Source organism: Oryzias latipes, chromosome 9 (genome assembly GCF_002234675.1).
Source record: "Oryzias latipes chromosome 9, ASM223467v1".
In the NCBI taxonomy this organism is placed as follows: Eukaryota; Metazoa; Chordata; class Actinopteri; order Beloniformes; family Adrianichthyidae; genus Oryzias; species Oryzias latipes.
The window spans coordinates 3,355,264-3,375,013 of NC_019867.2; the positions used below are offsets into that span (position 1 = coordinate 3,355,264).

Here is a 19,750-nt window from a genome sequence, read left to right on the forward strand (position 1 = left end):
AAATTCATATTTAGTGAAGGTCAAAGCTGGTTTTGGATTACCTCCAGTGGTGTGCTTCTTTTTTCTATTTATTCTAAAAAAAAAAAAAAAAATGTTAACCTTTCCTTAATCTTTTTGTAAAATGTTTTACTCCAATGTTCTGTCTTCATTAACCATTTTAATATTAATTTTTTTATATTCATCAAAATGAGTATTAAAATAAGTCTGAGTGTTAGCAAAGATTTTGGAAAATTGGGTGTAAGCAGATCAATATTATTGATAGATTGCAATCTTTAAATGCTTTCTTAAACATTCAGTGATGGATTGAAAAAGAGAACTAATTTGTTTGACAACTACAAGCAAAAGGAGATGGTGAAGGGTCGCGGCCGGGAACTGAGGGGGACACATTTTAGTGTCAATGACCAGTTTCCGGTTGAGATCCTGCGGCGCCGAAAGATCCTTTTTCCTCTGAGGAAAAAACACCTTGCCAACGGGTCCAGAGCCGTGGTTTCTGTGGATAAACTCTTTGTAGATGGAAGGCTCTTCCGAGACCCGGAGATCACCCCCTGGCTTTGCTGAAGATCTGACATCCGAAAAAACAGCGGCTAAACGTGTTGAATGAATGAAACCGGCTCATCAATCATCCACACCTCCATCTCGCTGAAGCAGTTTAAGTTTTCTCCCCTCTCATGTTTCTGTTGTTTTTCCTGTTATGTTTGTTTCTTTCTGTTTTTCTTTACCTCTTTCTTCTTTTTAGTTTCCCCTCTCTCCCCCCCTCCTCATATGTAAATTATCCAAAGGTAACACGTCCCCCGGTAAGTTGGTTTCTATTTATGCACGGAAGGGCACGCGCGCGCAGACAAGCGCGCACACGGGCAAGCACACGCGAACCAGCACACACTCGCGGACATCCCGCAAACACCTCACATAAGCCCACATAGGACACATGCAACATGCAGCTCACACAGTCAGGAAACGCGCACGCACACAAACGCACAGTGTTTCTTCATCGATCAGCGGGCACGCGCACATGGACCGGCACACACTCTATTTAGCCTTACATTCTCTTGGTCAGAGCAGTTATGAACAGTCTTAACATTGTTAGCTGGAATGTGCGTGGGCTTGGCTCTGGGCCAAAGAGATTGAAAGTGTTATCTCACCTGGATGATCTTAAAGCAGATATAGCTCTACTGCAGGAGACCCATTTATGTACACAATCTCAGGACCTCCTGTGCAGCTCAAAATTTCCAGTCATATATTCTTCTAGTTATAACTCCAAGCAAAGAGGAGTTGCTGTTTTGATTAATAAAAATGTTACATTTACTCATAAGGATACAGTTACTGACCCAGAAGGTAGATTTGTAATTATTAATATATCCATTCAGAATAAGGACTATTGCATAGCCAGCATCTATGGTCCAAATGTTGACGACTCTTCCTTCTTTCACAGATTCTTCACCTCACTCTCAGTTCACTCTGACTCCACAATCATTATAGGAGGAGACGTCAATCTGGTTCTGGACCCTGAACTTGACAGACTCAGCACAGCAGCAGCCCAGCGCACATGGAGGTCTGCAAGTATTCTAAAGCAGTACATGAATGATCTGGGTCTCTGCGACGCGTGGCGCTCATGTCATCCAAGCACTAAAGGGTTCACCTTTTTTTCTCCAGTTCACCGCTCACACTCCCGTTTAGACTATTTATTAATCAGTAACTCTCTTTTAAAAGAAATTAAAAGTTCCAACATTCATCCGATTATTATCAGTGATCATGCACCAGTCTCTGTAAATATTTCCAGGGAAAAATCCACACCCTCATGTACGACCTGGAGGTTTAATACGTCTCTGTTAAAAGACCAGGAATTTCTTGAATTCTTTAAAAAAGAATGGGCAACCTTCCTAGAATTCAACAATACACCAGACATCTCACCGTGCGTTCTTTGGGAAACAGCAAAGGCAGTCATGAGAGGGAAAATCATTTCTTATTCAACGCACAAAAAACGCAAAGAGAAAGCAGATTTATTAGAATTAGAAAATAAAATCCAAACCCTGGAGACTGCTTATGCTGCTTCTGCACAGGAACACATTCTGGGAGATCTGAAAAATTTAAAGCTGCAGTTAAATGACATCATTAATAAACAAACACAATTTCAAATACAAAGGCTACGACTTGAAAGATTTGAAAACTCTAATAAATCTGGCAAATTTCTGGCTAATCAGCTTAAAATTAATAGAGAAAAATCATCAATCACCTCTATTACGGACCAAACAGGAAATATCACTCATGACCCGGTCAAAATTAATAACGCATTTGAAAACTTTTATAAAAACTTGTACACACCACAGATCAATCCGTCAGAGCAAAGTATTGACTCATTTCTTAATAATGTAAACCTACCCAGGTTAAATGAGGATCAAATAACAAACTTAGATTCTCCGCTCTCGCTGTCTGAACTTCATGAAGCTCTGTTACTTATGCCTAATGGTAAAGCACCAGGGCCTGACGGCTTTCCTGCTGAGTTTTATAAAGAATTCTGGGAACAGCTGGCACCAACATTTTATAAAACTGTCACATCTATTAATGAGAGCCAATCAATGCCACCTAACATGAACTCAGCCAACATAATTCTTCTTCTAAAACCAGACAAAGATCCCACTAGTCCTTCAAGCTATCGCCCTATTTCTCTAATCAATGCAGACGTAAAAATTATCTGCAAAGCACTAGCACAGAGAATAGAAAAAATCACTCCTCACATAATTGACTTCGACCAAACTGGATTTATCAAAGGCAGACACTCGGATGACAATCTCCGAAGACTTGTTAATATAATAGATTTTGCCACCATTAACAACCAGGAAATGTCCATACTATCACTGGATGCTGAAAAAGCTTTTGACAGAGTAAACTGGAAGTTCCTTATTGCCGCCTCCATAAGTTTGGTTTTGGAGAAGCATTCATCAAATGGATCAAAATATTATATCACAACCCCAATGCATCAGTTAGAACTAATAAACAGACTTCAAACAGGTTTTTTCTCGGAAGAGGAACCAGACAGGGCTGCCCACTCTCTCCTTCTCTTTTTGCTATATTCATTGAGCCTTTAGCTGCAGCAATAAGACAGAATGAAAGCATTAAAGGAATCAAAACTAAACACAGCCATCATAAAATTAGTCTCTATGCAGATGACATATTACTGTTTTTAAGTAATTTACATTCTGTAAATGAAACGGCAACAATCATTAATGAATTCTCCTCTATATCAGACTATTCCATTAATTGGAATAAGTCTGTTTTATTACCACTGAACAATAATGCGGAGCAAAGACTCACAATACCAGTTAAATCAGGAAATATCAAATATCTAGGTATCAATTTTTCCCCCAAACTATCAGAACTGGTGCAGCTAAACTACACCCCATTACTGAAAAACATACAGGACGATCTAACACGCTGGACCAACCTGCCTCTGTCCCTTATGGGCAAGGTAGCCACGGTAAAAATGAAAATCTTACCCAAAGTTAATTATCTCTTTTCAATGATTCCCACACAACCGCCACTAAAATGGTTCAAAACATTAGACTCATCCATATCAAGCTTTTTATGGAACAATAAACCTGCAAGAATTAGTCTAAAAACTTTAAAATCTGCAAAAAGCTGTGGAGGATTAGAATTACCTAATTTCCACAAATACTTTCTTGCAAATAGATTACAATACATCTTAAAATGGTTAAAAAATAATCCAGAAACCAACTCATGGTTAGACTTGGAACAGGCGTTATGTGGAAAGATCAACCTGTCAGATCTTCCATTTATTAGCCAAACAGTTAAAAAACAGGATTGTTTCAAAACTATTAATATAAACGCCACTTTAACAGCCTGGTGGGAATTTCTCAAAATATCAAAATCATCAATTCAACCGTGCAAAATGACACCCATCTGGAACAATCCAGACATCCTCATAAACAAAAAAATTATCCACTTCCCAGCTTGGCAAGCAGGGGGCATAAAACAACTAGAGCACGTAATTATTGATAGAAGATTCATAACTCCCCAGGAACTTCAAGACAAACATGGAATAAATAACTTCTTGGAATATCAGCAACTTAAATCAAGCATTACTAAAAAATTTAAATACAGAGACAACGATTTAAAGCTACCAGATGTAGTTACCACTCTGATCAATTTCTCAATGAATAAAACTCTCTCCAAAATATACAAACTTTTATGTAATTTAGATAATAACATTTCACTTCCGACAACAAAATGGGATGCGGATTTGAGCATCAGCACAGATGAAAGCTTTTGGTCAGAACTTTGTCTAAACACCTTTAAACTGACAAAAAGTCCAAATCTGCAGCTAATCCATTTTAAAACCCTTCACAGAATTTACTACACTGGACAGAGGATGTTCAAGATGGGTCTCAGCAACTCAGACATTTGTCAGCACTGTGACAGTAATCTACCCGACAATTACATGCATGCACTGTGGTTCTGCACGCCTGTCCAGGCTCTCTGGCAGCAGGTATGTGCCGATTTATCAGTCTGGCTTAAGGTTTCAATCACAGCTTCACCGTCACTTTGTGTGCTTGGTGACATGAGTGCCATCGATGTAGAAGGAGGATTAGGCTCTATCATTTTCATAACTCTTTGCATTGCTAAAAAAACTATTTTAACAAATTGGAAAAGCAAGAAAAATATAAATATAAGTCAACACAGAAATCTGCTGCTTGATCAGATCAGCTTGGAAAAAATGTCAGCCCAAGGTTCAAGTAACTTTGAAAGAATTCGGTCTCTCTGGTCTCCCATAGCTGACTCCATGACTTAGGGGATGGGGGGGCCTGGTCGTCGCTGCTCCTTGCCCTTCTGCCGTGGGCTGGGGTGGGGGCCGGGGCCTCCGGTGCCTGGCGGGGGGTGGTGGGGGCTCCGTTGGTCGGGGGGTCGGGTCCGGCGCCGGGGTGGGGCGGGCTGGGGCGCTGCGTGGTCCTCTGGGCTTGGGTGTGGGGGTGCGTGGTGGGGGGGGGGGGGTGTTCTGGCTTGGCTTGGGGGGGTGGTCCCTTTGCCTGTGCTGGGGGGGGTTGGCGGGGGGCGCTGCTCGGGGGGGGGGGCCCAGCGGCACTGGATGGGCTTCCCATCTACGCCTGGGGCTGGGATCAGCCCTTCCCTGGCTCTGGGGCGGGACGGGACAACCCTCTTGGGGCCCCCGGGCGCTCTGGGTGTCATCCGCTTCGGCTGCGGGGTCTGGGGGGGGTGGGGTGGGGGGTCTTGTCGGCCCTGTCCTGTGGGGGGGCATTCTGGGGGAGGGGGGGGGCCACTATTGGTACGGGGCAGGGGGGGTTGACGGGTCGGGGTCTCCGCTGAGGCCATCGGCGGTTTCCCCGGCCGGTTGGCTGCCTCGGTCCCGTCGAGGCCTGACCAGAGCTCTTCTAGGGCCGGCGTTTGGGGGTGGGGGCCTGGGCTTGCTCCGGGGGGGGCCGGCGCTTTCTGGCTCCTCTCCCTCTGTGTGGGGTGGGTGGTGCTGGGCCTGGGGTGTCGGCGCCTCCGGGGGTGGGGCCCCTGGGCTGGGTGGGCCTGGCCCCCTTGCTGGGGGGGGGGGGCGGGGGACAGCTGTTTGACCACCGGGGGACAGTCTACCAGCTGTCCCCAACTTACCCCCTTCCTCATATAACCTCATAATAGGGTGAGGGGGTGGGGGGATTAGCCTGCGATGGGCCTTGGGGGGGGGGGTTTACTAGGCAGTGGCCCCCCCTCCTATGGCTGCCGTATGGAGTGGGCCCCCCCTCTTTCGGTTTTATTTGCACCTTAGACATGTAGGGCCCTTGGTAGGGGGGGTGCTTGGACATCACTGCCAGCAAGCAGCAGATGTCCTCCTAGCACCCTACCCGCCAATTTTAACCGCACCTTAGACATTTAGGGCCCCTTGGTGGGGAGGGTGAGGGGACATCACTGTGAGTAATCAGGAGATGTCCCCTTAGTGCCCTACCCGCCAATTTTAACTGCACCCCCCTTAGTACACACACCCCTCCCCCCTCAATATATACATCCCAACATAAACACACACACATGCACACACACACCCTCTTAAACACACATATACGCACACACATTTTGCAAGGAAGGTGGGACCTAGGACCATCTGTCCCCTGCCTCTTCCCTGGTGGGGGGTACGGGCCCCTTTGGAGCGGCGGCCGTGTCCCCGGGGTGCCGGCTTCCTGGGCCCGGCGGTGCTCTCTCCGCGCGGTGGGGGGGTTCACATTACATCTGAGCCGGGGGTGTTGAGTGTCCCGGGGGGGTGGGTTCTGGTCCTTGCTCCTGAGCGCTGGGCCCCGCCTAACTTCCAACTGTGGCCGAGCCTGGTCGGGCCATATTTACAACACCCCTTGTGGGCCCTCTTTTTTCCCCGGGGTTCCCCCCTCCTGGGCGGGGGCGGCGGGCCCCTGCCTTGCTCCTCCCTGGACCAACCGTGGGCCGGGCGGATGGCTGCCTGGAGTGCGGGGCGGGTCTCCCTTGGGGGGTCCTGGCTCGTACCTGGGGTTGGGGCGGGGGGATGCCCGGAACTCCTGGGTGGTGGTGGGGTGCTCATCTGGGGCTGTGGGCGTCCCTCTCCGGTGGGGCCCTGCGTTGGGCTCTCCCGGCGCGGCGGGGGGGCTGTTCTCCTGGTTGGGCTGGGGCGGCCCTCTCTTTCCCTCTGTGCCTCCCTGCTCTCTGGCTCTGGGGGGCCTTGCGGCGGTCCTGCTGGCCCTGGCCTGGGTGGCGGGCTTGGTCGCCCGGGCGGCGGTTGTTCCCTGCCGGTTTCCGTGTGGCGTGGGGGGATTCCGGCTGCCGCTGCTGCTGCGGTGGGGGTCTTGGGGTGGGGATGGCTGGGCGCTCTCCTTCCTTCTTTACACATTCCACCATCCATATTAGAAGAACATGAGCACTCACCTGAGCACGGGTGTTGGCTCACCTTTGCACTGGCGGTTTGCGTGACTGAATGACTGAAATGTTTCACACTAGTTGGTTTTAAGGCATAAGTATGCGTGTGAGCACTATCTGTTTTGTGTACATGTCGACAGATGGACATTTTTGCAACTAGCAGGTGTGTTTGACACTTGGGTGTGTGTGTGGACAGGCTCCGCACTTTTTGTACTGCATTTGAGCCTTACCATGGTGATTAACAACCAGTAAACTTGTTGCTCTATGCTGCTTCATGGTCTTATCCCCCTTCCCCTCCTACTATCACCCTCCTTCCCCCCCTCTTTCTAACGTCCCTCTCTCTTCTTCCCCTCTTTCCTTTTCCGTCCGGTCCAACACCAAAGATCTTCAAACATGTTTGAAATTAATAAAGTTTGGCCTCAATTACAAAAAGGGGTTTATTCAGACATACCTTTGGTTTGTCTGAAGATTAATAACCCCTCTTGTTAAAGTAAAATATGTCCAACACAAGAGGCCCTCAGCTCTCATCTGTTTGCCCAGCTGTTGGACAGGACAAGGTAAAAAAAAAAAAAAAAAAAAAAAAAAAAAAAAGAAAAAGAGAACTAATGGAGAAGCAACATTATATTTACAAGTTTTATTTACATGTTCATCTTAATTTCTGTATGTGTAGATGTTGGAAGTAAAATCAATATGTCAATAAAATAGGAAACATATATTATTAGTAAAAAATCATTTATCATGTCGGCTCACTTAATGTTTTAGAGAAAATGGGTATTTAAGGTATTTCTTTGTTTCATATAATTTATTTCATCCATTCATTTTTTAAATTTGCCTTATTTCAGTTGGGGGTCACAGAGTTCCAGTTTATTCTGTTAATAAAGTGCAAAGGCAAGGTTCACCCCGAAGTCTTTACCTGTCCATCACTGGGCTTAAGGATTTATTCCCTTAGTAAAAGATTTCATTTTGCTAAATTATTATTATTATGATTGTGGGCCCAAATGTGGCTGCTAGAACTGAAAACATATGTTTTTAGTTTTTCTGATGGCCACAGGAAGCTGTCTCCAACCGTCTTTGGGTTCTGAATGAGAACATTTGGGGGCTGTTAAGTGTTTTGTTTTTTTCAAACATGTCACAAAAACAACAGGGGGATAAATTAATACCCCCAACTGATAACAATAGCCACGCATTCAGCCATGCAATTCTTTTCAGTAAAGGGGAAAATATTTGTCCAAAAAAAGGTCCTAAAAAAGGCTAAAAGTGAATTTAAGCATATGAAAAATGACTGATCAGAATGATTTTTTAAAGAAAATTACATGAACAAATTGTCCATTTTGTAGCTTGAAGTGCTGCAGGCAAACTTTCTCTCCAGTTAGATGCTTCATGCATTTTTAACTATTTTGGCACATGTTTTTATTTTTATTCACTTTCATTTAACCAGGATTAAAAAAAAAAAACTTATTGAGATTAAAAATCTCTTTTGCAAGAGCGTCCTGGCAAATAACATGTGACAAATACGATCACTTTACCAAACTTTTTCATTTTTTCCCCAATTTGATTAATAATGTAAAATTTTGTTCCCAAAGTGGGACCGTTAATCCATGAATGACAGTCATTATTTTAAAAAAATGTTGGGATTTTTTTAAACATTTCGGATTGAAATGACAAAAAGTCCCTCGTACCTGTTAGGTTGAACTGTTTCTGTTGTCGTGCCGACTGCGGGGAGGGATGCAGTGGCGACGGGGGCGTGGCGCTGCTGGGCAAAGGCGGAGCCGGAGAGGATGGAGTTGATGAGGTGGTGGATGATGGATTACTGCTGGAGTCTGGCTGGTATGGAACAGAGATGTGATCCTGAAAGGAGACCAAAAAAAGAATTGATGTCAGAATTTGTGGCGTTTCGGCTTTGTTGTTTCTTGATTGGGTTTTGTTCCTTTCGGGCACAACTTCCAGTAAATTAACTTTGTCACAAGAAACAAAGCAGCTTGGGAGCTTTGAATTTGCCTGACAGAAGGAATCCATCATGAGAAGTTGTCGTATTTGTTTTGTTTTTTTCTGCTTGTTATGTTGTTGAAAACTTTAAAAAACTGATTTCCTCCCAAAGCACTCTGCAGAATTTCTTGGTATTTCATTCATCAAGTTGACTTTACAGTAAAACCCGTGTTTAAAAAGATCTAAATAGATTACAATAAGGAAGTTTAAGCGATTAAAAGGTTCAGAAAGCACACAAAAGCAGAAGTTAAAACCACAAACTGGATTTTTAAATAAAAACAGCTAAATAACAGATAATAATTGCACTTTAATATATTTTAAAGTAAAAGTTTTCCGTTTTTTAAATCTATTGATTCAATTTGTATCCAAAGGACTAAAATCAAAGCAAATATTTTCTTTTTCTCAAGCCGTCAGCTTCTAAATCTCTGATAACCTTTGAATGCAACAGCAGTTGAAGGTTTCCCCCTGAAACGCAGCGATAACCGCAGACAAAAAATTGACTCCAAACCTTTTAGCTTGATAGATTATCTTCTTCCATCTCTGCTTGTTAATTTTCTATGTGGGTGTGAATGAAGGGAAATCGATGCTTCTTCTTTGAAAGAGAAAAATCAATCCAGAGGCAGCTTTGGGAAGCACAATGCAAAGTAGATGCAAGCTTTAATGTGCAGCCTCAAATCAGCATGCCTCTGGTGTTTTATGTCATTTTTATTTCTGCATTTCCTTTTCCTTTAAATGCATTTCACATTTCCGGCCCAGATTATCACCTGCACCTAGCACGTCATTAAATTTAGATGAGAATTTGATATCATATGCAGAGTGATTGACAGGCCTGCTACGCTCAGGTGCACAAGCAGCAGACAATAAAATAGAAATTTTTCAAATGAGCATGCCGATGTGGAGGGTTTGGAAATGTAATTACCAAATGTAATCATATTTTTAGTTACAATCAGTGCACAAACAATTATTTTTCATAATCATATCAATGAACTGCTGGCTTATTAGAGGAAATTTCAAACACTTTCAGCCTTGATTATCTTCTTGATTTATGACTTGCAAATATTTGAAATACCATCTGTGAAGTTTAGGTTTGGGCCAACATCTGAACTCTAGAGAGAAATGTTTCAGATCTAATTTATACTTCAGATTAATAAAAAGGAGAGTTTACTTAGTTGTATCAATGGTATTCTTACACAAAAGAAAGAAATGATGAATAAGTTACTAAGAATAAAAATGCAGCATTGGGTGCAGAAGTAGTAAACACTGTACAAAAGTAATTTAATGCAGATTAAATCATTTTTAAATCAGTAACTTCACTCGGTGGTGGTAGTGTGATGGTCTGGGGTTGCTTTCACACTTCAACACCTTTTTATACCTCATAAGTTTATGAACCCAAGAAGAAACCAGATCAATGCTTAAAGCACAAAACCAACTTTAAAGTGACTCTAAGAGCTAAAATGTACACATCTATCACAATTTCTGTGTTTTTCTTTGTTTTTTGTCTGTGGCTTTGGTTTCCTACTTTGTCATGCATTCATAATACACCAAGTCGAAAGGTCAAAACTCAACTTTTGCTTGTTTCTTGAGTGTGATGATGACTAAAGGTAAATGTTCCAGAGTTCACAAAGGGGGAATGATTTCACCCATGATTTTACTGCAGGTCAATTAAGAACACAAAAACCTTTCCTTAATGTGACAGACACAAATGAGGAAATAGTCACATGGCAGGCCACCCCTCTAAATGCTAAGCCAACAAAAACAGTTCCCCAGAGAAACCCACCAGTCAGAGGAGACTAGATTCACCTTGTTACAGAGTGAAGAATTAAGCGACTGAACCGTGGAATCTCATCAATACAAGCTCCTTTAAACAGTAGTAATAGCACCTCAGCTTAAAGAGCTGCTGTTTTAACATTAATAACAATGACAAAACATATTTTCGATCATTTCATTGTGTTGGCCTTCTACTCTGCTGTTTTCAATTCCAGACTTCTGTGAACCGAGAAACCAAAGTGTTTGTGGATCCTCTGTTCGGTCACAGAACAAGAGTTTCTCGATTTTTCACAAATGTTTTCTTCGTTTCATTGTCACGGATGATGTGGAGTAAAACAGTTCAGAATTGTCTTGTGGACATTTCCAAAAGGTGTACCCCCCCCTCCCAAGATACACAAACCACTTTTAAAGATGATTCTCAATTCTTCAAATTAGAGAACAACCTTTTAAGCCAATAAAGCTCTGGGCGGCTGGTGTTTTCCTGTTTTTTTTTTCAACCTTTTGAAATTAAGATGAAAATCAATAACTAATCTAGCGATGTCCCCAGATGTGTTTTTGCTGTCCATGGCATGATTAAAGCAAGGTTTCCTCCTAACATAAAGCTCCTGCTGCCTCAACTCTCATAGGTTCAAAATGCAACAGGGTTTTGTTTTACTTTTGTTTTGTTGTGAAGGAGAAAATAGAAAAGCTTCTGCTTTAGTGATGGTGTCATCCTGATGTTTGCTTCCACAAATCCTTGTTAAACATGCATGTTTGTTTCACAGCGGGGACTCCTGTGACAAACTTTTCTCCCGAACTGAGCGTCAACTGTGAGAACGGCTTGCTGTAAAATATTCAGCGTACGAATACAAATCCATCTGTGCAAACATCAGCGCTGCTAAAGAGTTTTTCTGGCTGTTTGCTCTTCCCCTGGGAAATACACAGTGACTCATAACCAGCTCCTAAAAATCTGACATGTCAGACAGGTTCCACACTCATCTGAGTTCACGGCTTATTCTTTGTGCTTACCTTGTTGATTTTGTTGGTTTTGGGGAGCGTCTGACTGATGTGCAGGTCTGTGTACCTGAGCGGGTTGTTGATATCACACGGCACTGATTCAGTCCGTACCAGACGAGCTACTGCACAGATAGAAGAAAAAAAAAAGAGCACAAAGGAACAATGAAGCATTGTGGGAAACCGAACAAATGTTGGCACCATGGCAAAACAAAATGCAGTGGGCGCTTTCTCTAACGTCAGAAATGTACAAATCATCTTCTCTACAATGTCTTTCCATTACAAAGCAGAAAAAAGTTTCCTGAAGAAGACTAACAAATGGGTACGCTGTCTTATTAAAGCAGCAGAAGATGTCTAATTAGTGCTCTTTACCTTGAGTCATTCCTTGTTGATCTTATTCAGACGGACGAGAAGGAGCAGAGCAGAGAGAAGAAACAGAGAAACTTTACTTTCAGTGCTGATAATGTCTTCTGTATAGCAATTCATCAAAATAAACAGTATATCATGCTTGAATATTGGTTCATCCGAAGTGGCTTAGCTTTTCAGTTATTTCATTTCCAGGCACAGAAAGGTTTCCTTTTCTAATATATTCTGCATGCTCCGATAAATGAGTAATCATGAGAGCTCATTGTGAAAATGAAAAAGCATTTCTGCTAATCCATTTTAATGGTCAAATTAGATATTTCTAATTGAAATTTGCTACACATTTACTAAAGCACTTTTTGAAAAGGAAATGACAAATACCATTGTCCTTATCATTTGAATTAAGTGACAGAATGAGCGATGTTGAAGAAGAAAAGGAAAAAGCGGTTTGGCTGATTGCTGCTTTTTTTTAAATTTTGAGTCAACAAATGCAGCTTCATTTTGAAAATGAAAAAGCATTCCCGGTATTGACTTTTGTTTTTAATTATTCCGCAGAAATGCTTCCATAAAATGGTTCTGGACTGGGTCTGACTTGAGTCAAACTTGCCTAAATGATATCAACCCTTTAACACCGGAGCTTTCGCTTTGGTGTTAACGCTCTTTAAATTACCGCAACCCTTTAAACGTTTATGCAGTTCATGTAATTCCAAGGAATTTTGAAGTGGATAAAAGCAGTTTAGTGCTGATATACAAAAACTTTGCATTAGTAAAGTGCTTACACAATCAACATAAACAAGTTGATTTAAAAAAAAAAAGCAGCTTTGCGTCATAATACCTCTGAAGGATTCTCTTCCACCTCGCTGTATGATCAGTAAATGGCAAGGCGGGGCTTCTTTGGTGCATTTGTTGTGGCACTTCAGCCTAAGTGCATGCAAAAATACAAAATATAAATAATGAAAATGCTCATTTTCTGATTGTTATTCAACCATGCAGAGCTAAACCTCACTGTAAACCCGAACAGTACAATGAGCACAAAAGTTTTATTATCATAGAACTCAAAAGTAGCAACCAAGTCAATTCAGCTTAAAATCTATGAGCCGATTCAACTTTGACTCGTTATATCTTTATTGGACTAAAACATTTTGAGTAAATGAAACCATTGTGTCAAAACTTAAAAGTAAATAGACGTGATTACATCATTAAGAAATCCTCGACATACTGAATAACAGCGGTTAGTGCTCCTGCCTCAGAAAGGTTCAAGTCCCAGTTGGGGACCACTAACAGTCCACCTTTCTGTGTGGAGTTTGCATGCATCGGATGTCTGGCTTTCTTCACACCACTGGTCTGGCAGGCCCATGACCCACAGGGTAAATAGTTTACATTTAGATAAAGTGTCAACTCAAACATTTTTAGTTCTGATTAACTTGTAATTTTTAAGTAAGATAACTTTAAAAAAAATATGTAATTAGGTTCCTCATAAATTTTGAGTTGACTGAACCTATTCGGGTTTACAGTGCTGTTTTAGAACCAATGCGTTAAGAAAAGGTAAAATCATCAAAATTCAAAAAGTATTCAAGAGCAAAACAGACCAAATTAACTTTTCCGAAAGCAAGACAGCAGCTTCTTTAAGAGAAACACATCTTATATGTTTTTATTTTAACATGCAAGGTCAAATCAGAGTTATTGAAGCTGCAATTTTGGCCTCTTTATTTTAAAAATACTGATACCTACTTGCAATTTTTACACTTTAGTCCAAACAACATTCCCTTTCCACATACTATGCATGTCTGTGACATCCAGTACTTTGTGGAAAACCTGCAAAAAAGACGGAACAAGATTTAAACAGGATTATAACAGAAGGAGTCATTAACATTTATCTGGTCGTGCATCTGTGTATCATGTGTAAAAATGTATTCTGTAAAAAAATTCTCAACATTGTTCCTCAATTATCCTTAATCCGGGTGGAATATTAAAGATCATTCTCCCATCTGAGTCCAACTGCAAGGATAATAGAGGCCTAAAGATGCAGTGTTTGTTTACCTCTCCAATCTTCCTCACCCACTGATTTAATTTTGGCAATTTTCATTTTCTGTCCTGCAGTGAGCTCAACCAAATAAACGTCTTGCCCGTTAATACTGCGGTTCAGACCAAGTCCAAAAGGTTCACGTCAATACAACCCTAATCCTGCATGAGGAGCTTTCAGAGTCTCCAACACTCCAAGCCTCCTTCTTCAGCAAACAAGTCCACGGCGGGATTTCCTGCGAGCACGTTTGTGACTGCTGGCAGCATTTACTGATGCGCCGCCTGGCTAATGACAGGTGACTAATGCTGCCTGACAGAATCCACGTCTCTTTATCAGGCTCCTCCTTTACTTTAAATGAGACATAACTCGCTGCAGCCAAATCCTGCCAACACATTTACTTAATGGAGAGTCAGTTATGAAGTCCCATATCTTCTGAATGAAGAAATTATTTCAATGTCTTTGCAATTTAGAAATTAAATGCAAAAGTTTAAAAATGTGAAAAAGTTCTATTGCATTTACATGGAGCAACCAGCTCTGCAAATTGATGATTGATGAATAATAATAATAATAAAAAAAAAAGATTCACCTGTGTTTTATTGAGTTTCCCAGATCTCTTCGAGGGATCTGTGGGGACCAGCGAGGCACTGAAAGTGTGTCTGGAGACAAAACAGAAAGAAAGATTTTGTCATTGAAATAGTCATCCTGACAGAGCAGCTTTGAGAATCCGCCTAATGTCCTCCAGCTTTCATCAAATGTGACAATTACAGATTCTTTAACAAGAACTTCAATTATCTGCTCTGCGTCAGATTCAAATATTCCAATATCAACACTTTCCAGGTATAAATGTGTTTGTTTAATAAATAAATATGGAATTGCTTGTAGAAGTAATTGACTACTAGTCTGATCACAGACTGAAAACACACACCTGAAAGATGATTTTCTCAGATAAAGCAAACTAACTAACAAACTAACAACTAATAAAGAACTGATTCAAACAAGCAATTGATTTAAATGCACAATTTAGTTGAAAAATCTACAATAAACTGCCTTAAGTTAACCCATTTGGTTCCTTCCATCCATCAATCTTCAGAACCTGATGAATCCTTTTGGAGTCACAAGGTTGCTGGAGCCTACCCAGAGACTGTTGGGCAAAGGTGGGGTACAACTTGAACAGGTTTCCAGTTGTGGCAGGGCCAAACTTACACAAACACCCACACCTAGGGGCAATTTAGAGATACCAATTCATCTATAAAGCATATTTTTGGACTGTGGGAGGAAGCTGGAGAGAGACCACACAGAGGGGTCTTAGCTGGGATTTGAACCATCATATTCTTGTTGTGGGGGAAAGAGTGCTAACCACTATCCCACCAGACCGCCCCCTTTAAAAGTAAAAGAAGGGGATTATATTTTATTAAAGAATATGTTTGGGTAGAAAACAAAAACATGTGGGTAGAACCACAATGAGACAAATGATCCAACAATCTGCAGTTGCTACATTACAGCATGGAGGTAGGAGTGTGATAGTGTGGTAAGGGTAGGGTTGCATGAGAACACAAGGTATCAGGAAGATCATGTTTAAAAGTGGTTTCAATAAAACACGGATCTTTGGAAAATAGTGCCCAACAAGAACATTCTTTTTCTGTAAAAACGTGTTCTTAGAGGAATTTCAGTAGAAAAAACATGGAAAGATCCAAAATTTGTCCATAAATAAAAATAAAAATAAAAAAAGATTATACTTTTTCCATGACTAAAATACTTGACTATCTTGACATCTGAGATCAGGGATAAACCACACAATTGGAATTCTTTTTAAGTTTCAGGTGATTGAAAGCTCACCTTCAATCGGCTAAAACGATTTAACATTTACATTTAGTTGAAAAAATGTGCATTTAATATAAAAAAGGGTATTTTTTTGTTACGGGTGAAAAACTCACTGTAGTCCTCTAAAAAGAATCAAGACATTATCCTCAGTTGTGTTTTTCTGACTTTAAAAAGAATTCCTAAAACATTATGCTTGTCCATTAGTGCACGGAGTGAGCCGGCTGTTACGCTAATGCGTCACCTCTTATTGACAGGTGAGAATGGCGGCCCACACAGCATTAACTGGAAAGGTGGCTGGATGTGGTAATGATAGCATGATAGCACATTGTGCAGTGATTGAATGACAGAACAGAAATCTTTATGTACTGTTGAAAAAAATAACAGGTCAGACATAGAGGTGCAATTTGAAAAATTGTTAGGATTTTATTGGAAATAAAGGCAACGGCTTTCAAATGTGTTTATGCTCATCGTGGTTTTTAGAGAACAGCAGAGTACACCACAAATGTCTTTTAGGAAATTTTCAATTTACAGAAAAACCTGCAAAATGAAACGCCAAAAAAGTGCTGAGATATTTTTCATTGAAAAGTCTAAAGATTTTGACAGCTGATTGTGTTGAGTTGTGCTGCAGACCTTTAATAGACATAGCAACCTCAGTCCAAATCCAGCCGTTTGCTGTTCCTGCTGTTGAGTGATCATACAGGTGTTCTACTTTGGTTGTGTATCTTTCCCACTCACAATATACAATACACATCTTCATACATGGTCTATGAATCGGTACATAAAAGATTCAACTAACTTAGTGGCGATGCGATAGAGTCCAATTCTCTATCTAAATGGACACAATCTAGATGTGTTATTCATAGGGCATTAAGAGTCCCACTCTAATCATCTTTTGATGTAATTTTAAAGCGTACTTTTCTATACGAATAGGATGTTTTTAGCCAGAAATTCAATGTTGTTTTCTATGGACATAGTTTCTGCAGAGCGACAGTAGTTTATTAGAAATTTGCTTCTGATTTGCAGAAAGGACTGTTTGTGTTGAGCAACCCTGCTTCCACTCCCCCTCCCCATTGCTGAGAGCTCTCTGTTCACACTCTCTCCCGCTCGCTTACGCCTCCTCACAACCCCAACCCAATATTACAGATGCAACAAAAATGGCGAGCAGTATCCGAACTATCCAGCCGTGCAGGTTTGTGCCAGATTTCCAGCTCGGAGGAGGAAAAACAAAGATGGTGGATGCATCAGAATGGATCGGAGCAAACAACGAAAGAAAACTTCTAAAACTGAAAAGACAGAAGAGATTCAAGCATTAAAACCTGCATTTTGGGTCTTTTAGACAGTTTTAGTCTTTGTGTCATATTCATTTCAGGTATTCAGGTAATTCAGATATTGTTTTCAGTGCTGTAAAAAACAAAGTTTACATCATTCATTGTGGTTCACTTCCAGCAAATCCTGATTGACCCAACCTGGTGGAAGCTGCTTGTGATTGGACAACTTTTTGTTTGCGTCACATGGACATAAAAAGGTGAATTCTGGAGACAAAAGACAAAGATTAACTTACAAAACAACCAAAAACTGATTATCTATGGCAGGGGTGCTCATTATGTCGATCACAATCGACCGGTCGATCTTCAAGGACAAAAGGGTAGATCACAGCCCAGCAAAGATAAATAACCAAAGAAATAAAAAAGTACTTCTAAAAAATCCATCAGCGAATCAAAATCCTCACCGAGAAGTACAGGAATTGAATGACATGCAGAACGGCCAATCGGACATTCCTCTGATCTACACGTCACTGCCCATGCGTGTTTAAATACTCTGATTGTAAATTCTGTCTGTCATCAGGAAGTCGCCACCTGCCCCACGTCACGTCACGTCACGCCCTCGGCAAAAGACCACTCCGGACACTGGAGTGTTTATGAAGGCCTGGATCACCCCGCGAGCCTCCGCGGTTCCGGCCCGATGGATCCGAACTCAATGAGGTAGCAGTGTTTTACTGTAGCACGCTTTTCTCGAGCGCTTCCCGCGGCGCCAGCCGCACTTTAGAATTGCCCTTCCGCCCCCATTGCACGGTTTACAGCAGAGCATGAAAAACGATAGTCACTGCTTTCTGTTTTTGTAATAAAACGCCTCATCTGTTAATACAAAAGTATTTTGTGTACTCTTACTGTGTAGTTTTTGAATTATTTGTACATTAACAATTTTATGTACAAATAGTTCATAATACTATGTTTTTATTAAACAGTATTTTAGTCTCAAAATACTATATACTGTATATGGAGGTAGAGCTTTGAGACATTCTCATCTCAAAAGTAGCTCACATGCCCAAAAGGTGTGGGCACCCCTGATCTATGGTATTCAACCGATGCTGCTGTTACTCTAACAACTAGATAGATGTTTTTAACACGTTTCTGTATCATGTGATTAAAAGTGATTTAAAAAAGAAAAGCTGGCTTGCCTTTAAAAGGGAATCCGTCTTCGAGTCTACTATATGTAATTTTACACTCGGCCATAATAATGCAGCTGTAAACCTTTATTGTAAAGAACGATTCTTTTCTAGTTCCTGCAGTTTTCTTTTATTTGCTTTCAATCCTAATCATTTCCATCCTAAATTGGAGTTTGAAGCCATTTAAACAGGTATAGGTTTGCAGCAATAAGAAATTCATCAATTCGTCTATTACCTTCACCCTCTTTATCCTAATTATGAATGCAGGGGTTGCTGGAGTCCATCCCAGCTGTCTTTGGGTGGAGGTGGGCTACAGCCCCGCAAAGGTCGCCATCCATCACAGGGCCACAGACACGCCGTTTCAGCACGCTGTCCTGATTCTCTGAGATTCATTACACGCAGCGGATCTCTCACTCGTCAACCTTTCTTCTGGTCACTCGCTGGCAAACACTTGTACGTCGGTACACAACGCCACCATTTTTTGTCCATTTGATGACACACGAGGGGCGCCATGTATCAGTGCCTTCAGAGCTCTTTCAGTGTGTACTGAACACAGAAAAAAGATGCTCTGCTGCTCCAGCCAGCAGGATCTGAAGCTGCTCATTCTGCGCTTTAAAAATCAATAATCAGCTCTTTCTGTCCCGCAGGAGTCCTGGACAGACCAGATTGTTTTGGCAACTTTTTTTAAAAAAATACTGCTCCTTTGAACAGAAATTCTGGCCCAGCCACAAACCCAAAAACGTACCAACATTCCCAGGCACCCCGTCAAAATGAATTTCTGGCTTAGTAAGCAACTCTCCAACTGCCCCCCACCCCAAAAAAAAAAGATGACATCACAGCAGGAGAAACCTTCAACATTTTAAAAAAGGAGGCAAAAATCTCTTATGTGGTTAAAAAAAAATAGTTTAAAATCTGCTAAAAAAAAAAACAAAATACACCCCCGTCTGGGATATCCAAAGGAAGTTTTGGGGGGAGGAATGGGGTTATAAGAAGATTCTTTAAGACAATTGTTAAACAATAAATTATAATTGTGATTGCGTAAGTTAAACCTCTAAGAAGACAAAATAAATATTGGAATAACTTCTCAAAGATAAGTGCAAGGTAACAGAGTGTTTTTCCTACTATGTAAATTTATTCATGAGATTTGGGTTGTTTTAGCGGGAGATGAATTCCTTCAGGACAGAAGTGAGGGGGGGCTTGATGGGTGTCTGTGTGGGAAGATAACAAAACAACTAGAAAAGTGAGACTGTAGATTAAAAATAATGCTAATAAGGATAAGTTATGTGAGGCTATTTTGTCCTTGCATAAAGCTTTCAGCTTTACCTGGAAACAGAGCTTCTTCAGAAAGATTTGTTGTTGTTTTTTAAATCTACCAGTGAATAAAAATTTGCCATTTTTAGGAAATCTAAAAATGTACACCTTGAGAGTGTGGGGAAAAAAATGAAAAAGCTGTATTCATA

The 19,750-nt window shown here is 41.3% G+C and overlaps 1 protein-coding gene across 4 annotated transcripts in view; it reads right to left on the minus strand.

Moving 5' to 3' along the window:
* ksr2 (kinase suppressor of ras 2) overlaps window positions 1-19,750 on the minus strand; it is a 131,275-nt gene that overhangs the window by 44,271 nt on the left and 67,254 nt on the right. For all 4 annotated transcript variants that reach the window (XM_023958217.1, XM_023958216.1, XM_023958218.1 and 1 more), the window contains 6 exons: window positions 14,610-14,679; window positions 13,732-13,815; window positions 12,836-12,921; window positions 12,010-12,030; window positions 11,653-11,762; window positions 8,571-8,739 (listed from right to left, as the gene is read on the minus strand). In XM_023958217.1, the coding sequence (XP_023813985.1) occupies window positions 8,571-8,739; window positions 11,653-11,762; window positions 12,010-12,030; window positions 12,836-12,921; window positions 13,732-13,815; window positions 14,610-14,679 (540 nt within the window). The remainder of the gene's footprint in view (window positions 1-8,570; window positions 8,740-11,652; window positions 11,763-12,009; window positions 12,031-12,835; window positions 12,922-13,731; window positions 13,816-14,609; window positions 14,680-19,750) is intronic.